General features: G+C 35.3%; 1 protein-coding gene across 1 annotated transcript; it reads left to right on the top strand.

The window, feature by feature from the left end:
• Positions 1–224: 224 nt before the first annotated feature.
• LOC148200818 (ribosome biogenesis protein BRX1 homolog 1-like) lies at positions 225–7,053 on the top strand. Its single transcript, XM_088111923.1, has 9 exons — positions 225–360; positions 3,857–4,083; positions 4,197–4,338; positions 4,600–4,678; positions 4,879–5,003; positions 5,471–5,572; positions 6,401–6,469; positions 6,552–6,650; positions 6,738–7,053. The coding sequence occupies exons 2-9, from the start codon at positions 3,872–3,874 to the stop codon at positions 6,867–6,869; spliced, it is 960 nt and encodes a 319-aa protein (XP_087968049.1). The 5' UTR covers positions 225–360; positions 3,857–3,871; the 3' UTR covers positions 6,870–7,053.
• Positions 7,054–7,977: the final 924 nt, after the last annotated feature.

The raw sequence follows: 7,977 nt of genomic DNA, 5'->3' as shown, positions 1-7,977 counted from the left end.
TAACTTTTAAAAAAAAATATAATAATAATAAATGAATTAAGATGAAAAAATATCAATTATGTTAAAAATATATATGTATATATATATAATAAAATTATTATTAATATAATAAAATTTAGAAATAAAATAAAAACAAAAAATAGAAAAATAAGGAAAATCTAAAATGCCCAATGTAAAAACCTAATAGGGTTTTCTGCTTGCGTGGTATTTGAAAAAGGGAGAGGGGGACTGGATTTGAAAAACGGGGAAGGGAGCTAATTGGTTTCTGGAATTCGGAAAGCTGGAAAGAATTAGAGGAAAGAAGAATACTGGATTGAAGAAAGAAGAAAATTAGGATTGTATTGGTTTCACACAACGAAGGTTATTTACCCAAATCTTATCTCTTTGCTTGAACTGTTTAAATCACTGGTCAAATTTTCTTATCTTTTGGATTTGTTCATGCGCGTTTTCTTAATCTTTGTTAGTTGTATTTCCTCTGTTCTGCAAATCTGATGCATGATCTCTTAGCATTATTGTGATAAATTTGTGTGTCATAATTTTTTGTGTCTCTGTTGATTCATGGATACGGAATAAACAAGAAACCATAAACAAAAAATGACAGACCCATTATCAGAGATGATTTAAAAAAAAAATTAAAACCCAAGGTCACAAACACAGAGAAGAGATATGGCTTTTGATTTCAAAATTTTGGATGGTGAGATAAGGAAAACCACGTCGCGCCAGAGAACATAATGCGGTGGTTGAGCGATGCTTCCGGCAAGTGGTTTCGTCAACACCAATGACGGTGGCGATGATTGAATAATGCAACGCAGGAAACAGTCAGCGGCAACGGCGCGGCCAGCGATCTCGGGGTTAGGCGGCGCAGCACAAGTTAATGGTTTTTTAAAATGTTTAAAAACATATAAAATAAAAAAGTTAAAATAATAATTAGAAATTGGATGTGGCTGGACTTGATCCAATTAATTTAATATTTTATATATTCAGAAGGGACGTATTTGGCATCACCGTAAAATTTGGGTATACAAGAAGAAAAAGGATGTTGCTCCCTCCACCACTACATCATCCTTCTTCCATCTTTCCAAATTCTTTTAATTTCAATTATGTCCTTACCTTAAAACTTTTTTTACTTTTATCATTTAGGATTTTTTTAATTAATTTGAAAATCCTATTTCTCCTCATTTTTTGCTCCACGCACCCCACCCATCTCTCACACGGATTGCTCTGTTCTCCCTTTTCGTTTCACTTCATCTCATTTCTTCGTCCTTTCCTTTCTTTTTCCTTCTGTTGTCTCTTACTCATTTTCCTTTAGGGTTTCATTGCTTCCATTGTTGTTGATCTTTGGGGCGTCAAGGAGCGTGGATCCAGATTTTGTTTGGTTTGTTTTTTTCTTCATCCAGGTTGGTTTTCTTCACTGGTTTTCTTCAGCATTCTTTTGTAGCCTTGTTTGGTAGTTTAATTTATGGTGTATTATTACTTTTTGGCTTTGGATCTGTGCTATGTTGTCGTTCTTGTCCACTGTCTTTCTGCTGATTGTATTGTTGGTCGCCTGAACAGAGCAAAAACGGTAGATCAATTCTGAAATTTCTTTTTCGAAAGACAATTAACACACCCCTGCTCCGGATCAAAATTTTCGAAACCCTGTGATGAGGTGGAGGTAGAAATTTGATGGGATGCACGAAGAAACACCCATCACCATGCATTTTTATCCCCATTTGTGTGCGTGTCTTGTTTGAGAACGTTCCGACGCATCTGTAGCACCAGAGAGAAGGATTTGTGGCAGAGCATTTTATCCCCATTCGTGTGCGTGTCTTGTTTGAGAACGTTCCGACACATCTATAGCACCGGAGAGAAGGATTTGTGACAAAGCATCGTTCACAGCGGCCGAGTAAGAATTTTTTTTTGTGCATGAAGAAAAGCCCAAAAGGGTGTTGGTTAATGCGTTCACGAGGCTCTCAATTCGAGTTTGAATTCTAATAGGGAGAGTTTAATTTTTGTTCACTGTAGAAGCGACACCTTCAAGTGTTCGTTAAAATGCCAGAGAAAAACTCTTATGTACACAGTCAATTCCTCACCCCGCGAAGGTCACCCAGGTTCCTCCCCCAACTAAACCACACCACTCTCAACCCCAAATCTGCTATCGTTTTCGTAAATAAATCCAATGAGTTGGGTTGAAAATATCATCATTTAAAATTTAAAGTTTAAAATTTAAAATTTAAAGTTTAAAATTTAAAATTTAAAATGATGATATTTAACAAAGAAAAAAAACATAAATATGGGAAGTGTGAGGTCTCTGTATGATGGATCCTGGGTCCTGCGTAATTTAGGGTTTGTGGCGGTGTGACTTTATTTCACTACTTTTATTAGTTTCAGCACGACAACGAAGATAGAACCAAATAGAACTCCAAGTGGAAGAGTAAAAAGCATCATCCATAAGAGAATGTGTCAATTTGCTTCTTACTCTTCCACTTGGGGATCTATTTGGTTCTATCTTCGTTGTCGTGGTGAAACTAAAAAAAGTAGTGAAATAAAGTCACACCGGCACAAACCCTAAATTACGCAGGACCCAGGATCCATCATACAGAGACCTCACACTTCCCATATTTATGTTTTTTTTTCTTTGTTAAATATCATCATTTTAAATTTTAAACTTTAAATTTTAAATGATGATATTCTCAACCCAACTCATTGCATTTATTTACGAAAACGGCGGCAGATTTGGGGTTGAGGGTGGTGTGGTTTAGTTGGGGGAGGAACCTGGGTGACCTTCGTGGGGTGAGGAATTGACTGTGTACATAAGAGTTTTTCTCTGGCATTTTAACGAACACTTGAAGGTGTCGCTTCTACAGTGAACAAAAATTAGACTCTCCCTATTAGAGCCTCGTGAACGCATTAACCAACACCCTTTTGGGCTTTTCTTCATGCACAAAAAAAAATTCTTACCCAGCCGCCGTGAACGATGCTCTGCCACAAATCCTTCTCTCCGGTGCTATAGATGCGTCGAAACGTTCTCAAACAAGACACGCACACAAATGGGGATAAAAATGCATGGTGATGGGTGTTTCTTCGTGCATTCCATCAAATTTCTACCTGCACCTCATCACAGGCTTCCGAAAATTTTGATCCGGAACAGGGGTGTGCTAACTGTCTTTCAAAAAAGAAATTTCAGAATTGATCTACCGTTTTGGCTCTGTTCAGGCGACCAACAATACAATCAACAAAAAGACAGTGGACAAGAACACAAAATAGCACACATTCAAAGCCAAAAAGTAATAATACACCATAAATTAAACTACCAAACAAGGCTACAAAAGAATGCTGAAGAAAACCAGTGAAGAAAACCAACCTGGATGAAGAAAAAAACAAACCAAACAAATGAGTGAGAAAAGGAAAAAGAAAGGAAAGGAAGAAGAAACTGAGATGAAGTGAAACGAAAAGGGAGAAGAGAGGAATCCGTGTTAGAGATGGGTGGGGGGCGCGCGGAGAAAAAATAGGGTTTTCAAATTAATTAAAATAATCCTAAATGATAAAAAGTAAAAAAGTTTTAACCTAAGGACAAGCGGAGGAACATGGTGTAGTGGTGGAGGCAGCAACACCCTAAAAGTCATATATGTGGGCTTTCCGTAAGGCCCATCGGGAATAAAGGCCCAATTTAAGCGTAGTCCCTTTGCTAAGTAGAAAAATCTTTTGCCCCCATTGCTGCAACTCATTCGTTTATTCATTTGTCGCCACCACCGGCGAAATCCCATTCCAGTTTTTCTATCATCTCTTCCCACCCAAGGTGCGTACCTTGCTAAAGGGTCGTTGGCAATTTTTTGTTTTGTTTTGTTTTTGTGATTGTCGTTCTTGGTTTTTGCAGATTTTGAAGAAGAAAATGGTGAAGAAGAGAAAGCGCAGTGAGAGTGGTCAAGTTGTTGCACATCCTAAAAAGGAAGATGCTGCTTCAGAGAGACCGGTGAGGACCCTTTTGGGTTGGAAGGATAAGAGTCAAGTCACTGATGAAGTAGAAGACAATAACGTTGCTTCACCAATATTTAGGAACAAAGAGAAGGTTTTGCTCACTTGCTCTAGGCGTATCAGTTACAGGTACAACCTAATATACACCCCATAACTTTTAGTTACAGTTTTTGTTGCTTTTTCGAGTTTGGATATTGTTATGGTATTCATGGGTGGAGTGATTGTTTTCCATTAATTTGTAGGTACCGACATTTGATGTTGAATTTGGTGTCACTTTTGCCGCATTGCAAGAAGGATAACAAGATTGAATCAAAAGAAACTAAAGGCGCCACCCTTAATGAGCTTGTTGAGCTCAAAAGTTGTTCTTCATGTTTATTTTTTGAGGTATTTTATTTATATGCCACAAGGTTTTTTCAGTGTCGTGTTACTTCAATTTAGGATTGATATGTTGTGTTGTTCTCTAGACTAGTATTTGCATTTTTTTTGCGCTATTTGGAAAACCTGAAGCATGCTAATGGGTAGAGGAATTCTTTGTTGGTCACAACTGTTGATGCTATTTCAATGAGATGCGGTCGTGAGTTTGAGTCTGGTCAACTTGTTATATTCTATTAGTGTCTTCTCTCATTTTTTATGTATCAATTTCAGTGCAGGAAAGCAAAAGATCTTTATCTCTGGATGGCCAAATGCCCTAGTGGCCCATCTGTAAAATTTTTAGTCAGTGCAGGTATATTCCGATTCAATCATTGTAATCTTAATATAACACTAGTTTGCTTGCTCTGATTATTTAGAGTTCTGATGTCTGTATACTCTAGGCATCACTGGTCATTCTTCCCAGTGAACTATGTCTTTTGTGTTTCTTTCTCTATCTCGACCATTTTTTATACACTTTTAGTGATTTTCCTTTTTCCTCCACTGTTTTTTCAGTTCATACAATGGAGGAGTTGAAGCTAACGGGAAATCACCTAAAAGGTTCTCGTCCACTTTTGACGTTTTCTGCAAATTTTGAAAAAGATGCACATTGGAAACTATTAAAGGAGATGTTGTTACAGGTGTGTTGTTGGTTTTTTTTGTTGCAAGTTTTTTCGTTTTTGTCCATCTAGTTCCATCCGAGGAAAGATGGATTTCTGTAAACTTATGTTGATAACTCTAATATGTGCACTTTCGTATATAAGGTAAAGGTTAGCTTGATGATTTCATCTTATTTTTATGATTCGTGATGTTGTACACCATGAATTTCCGGCCAAATTAAGAACAGCTTCATGTGCTTTCTACCAATTTAATTGGAATCTTACATTTTTGTCGTCATATATCTTCCTACGATTTTTTTCTAAATTTATTATGTCTGATCAATGAAAATTCAATTGATGTTATTGTTATGCCCATCTATTTTACATAGTTTATGTCGTATATCTGTTTAATGTATATTTTCTGTGTGCAGTTCTCTCTATTTCTGATATTGTTGTTTGTTTACTGTATTTGATAATTTCTAATATACTATTTCTTTCCTTTTGTTTAGATATTTGAAGTACCAAAGGACCATAGAAAGGCGAAGCCCTTCCATGATCATGTTTTTGTTTTCTCAATAGCTGATGACCATATATGGTTTCGGAATTACCAGGTTTGTGTCTGTATTCCGGAATTACCATAGACTATTTTTGCATTAAGATAAAGGTTAAAAAATCCTGGAGATTATTGTTAGGGGCATCTTTTCTGCCTATTTCTATACAAATTAAGTGTATGCATTGTTATTATAAACATGTTTATTGCTCTTTTTAGCCACATGTTAATGATTGAAGTGAAGTTTGCGTCGAGCATTTTTAACCTTTACTCCTTTACTTTCTTATAAACATTACTCAATTATCAACTTATCTATACATTTCAATTTGAAGTTTTAGTTTTTGACAAGACTTAGATAATATATAAAGAATGGTTAACCACAGGAATTTTGAAGATAGAGGATATTTGACCATTATAATGAGTTTAAATTTTATCTACTACCGATGTAAAACATTTTATTTGTAAATACATTAATATGTTCCGCTATGGTATTGTTTTGTAAGCTCAAAGGTTAAACTATGATGCATGTAATGTTTTATTTTATTGATCATCTTTATTCATTTAATTATGGTTAGTCTTACCAGATCAGTGAAGATCGAATCAAGTGTGGATTTTGGTTTGACCTATGCATGCCTGCGATAGATGTTATACTTTGTTTTTGTTAGACAATATACCGTTAGATTGAGTCATTTGTGTTATACTCATGACATGGTCATTAGAGGACAATTGTTACTATTAGTTGTTCACAATACTCCTATTTAATTCGAACATTATATGGTTTCATTTTCTCCAACTATATAATATTGATTTTTCCATGAGACAATATTGTAGTATTTTCTACCTGTTGCTAATGCCTACTGAGGAATGTTACATCTTTATTCCCTTGCAGATTTCTACTCATCATAATGAATCAGACAAATTACCAAGGGGAGGCCTTGATAAAATGACATTGATTGAGGTCTGAAAACTGGTTCTTCATGTATCTTTTGATCTTTCAATTTCTAACATTCATTTAACCTATGAGCAAACTATTTGTTTAGGTCTGTCCACGGTTCTGCTTGAATCCAATTAAAATATTTGGTGGCAGTTTTGGAGGCCCGACATTATATGAGAATCCATTTTATGTATCTCCAAATCAGGTACCAATCAATATATTTTTAATGTATGCTTTGAATTTCTCTAGCTTTCTACTAATAATTATATCTGTCATTGGTTGGTTGTGAGAGGTTCGGGCTTTGGAGAAAAAGAAGAAGTCTGGAAAGTTTGCTAAGAAGGTCAAAGCAAAGACAAGGAGGAAAATGCATGAGATGTCTAATCCTCTGGAGCCTGATGAGTTTGCAGATATGTGGAAAGATTGAACATTTGGTTGTCAGCAACAGCTTTTGATGTGAATTGCTTTATATCTTCAGTTGGAGATATAGGCTGTACTTCTTTTTCTTCAATGTTATTTTCTGTTATGGTTGCAGAGGCTGGTTGTTCTCTTATCAAACATTGATTTGGTGGAAATTAAATTTTGGCAGAGAAGGTTCCAGTTGAGTTTGAGATTAGGTTTGAACGATATGTTTATTGTGAGCTTCCACCTGTAGCGATGGAAGTTCTATCTGAGCTTTCATCTCCTGTGGAGAACAACCTTTCCTTTGTATCTCACCCACCCAAAGTAATCAGATTTTGGCCTATGACATTTTTACCATGTTTGTGTTTTCAATATGGTTTGTTTTGGGTGGCTCTTCGACAAAACAAAGAGATTGAAAGTATTTTAGTTGATTTGTCCTTTTTTAAAATTAACAATTTTTGGCTTCTTTATTGGTCGTTAATTTCAGGCGTACTTTTGTTTCTGGTTTTCTTAACAAAAGAGAAGGGTTTCCAAGGCCCGAATTGCGCCATGGGCTCCCAAGTTGTGATTTTCTTTCTACACAGTAGGAATATCTCCCTGCACCCTCAAAAGTACCAAATGATCAAATTGCCTTTAAACAAACTCTTGAACTTGGTGGTACCACAAAATTATATCTTCTGAATGTTTCACAATTTAATTTATCATTTCGGAATGAATTTTTTGGAAGAGGCTATAAATTATTCCAGAAATGTTTTGGCATAAAAACACTTTTCTTTCGGTCTTATGCAATATTTTGAAAAATTAATCCGAAAAATAACAATCTAAACCTATGAAAGTGTACAAAGTCATGTTAAGTACTTGAATTATAGGACACTTTTAACTTTTTGATTGATCAAATTTAAGAGCCATAAGCCGATATTCTAGAAAAAACTATAAATTGATGATCTTTGGCTTGAAAAATATTACGAATGGAACAAAAGGATATATATACTTCCTCTTAAAATAGAAAGGATTTTTCTTGATTTTAAAATATATAATTTTGAAGGAAAACCGTGAGAAATAATAATAACTAATAAATCACCGGCAACTCATTATCCTATCTACCTAGTGTGATACCACGACATAGTTTTCAT

This window comes from Vigna umbellata, chromosome 4 (genome assembly GCF_029865625.1).
Source record: "Vigna umbellata cultivar VRB3 chromosome 4, Vumbellata_1.0, whole genome shotgun sequence".
NCBI lineage: Eukaryota > Viridiplantae > Streptophyta > Magnoliopsida > Fabales > Fabaceae > Vigna > Vigna umbellata.
The sequence above is the reverse complement of the archived record's forward strand: the minus strand, read 5'-3'. Positions and strand labels throughout refer to the sequence as shown.

What these genes read in the sequence shown, in the direction of transcription:
- LOC148200818 (XM_088111923.1), top strand. Translation starts at nt 3,872, where the DNA reads ATGGTGAAGAAGAGAAAGCGCAGTGAGAGTGGTCAAGTTGTTGCACAT. An exon ending in TCTAGGCGTATCAGTTACAG is followed by an intron (nt 4,084 to 4,196) that starts GTACAACCTAAT and finishes ATTAATTTGTAG; the next exon opens with GTACCGACATTTGATGTTGA. An exon ending in CTTCATGTTTATTTTTTGAG is followed by an intron (nt 4,339 to 4,599) that starts GTATTTTATTTA and finishes TATCAATTTCAG; the next exon opens with TGCAGGAAAGCAAAAGATCT.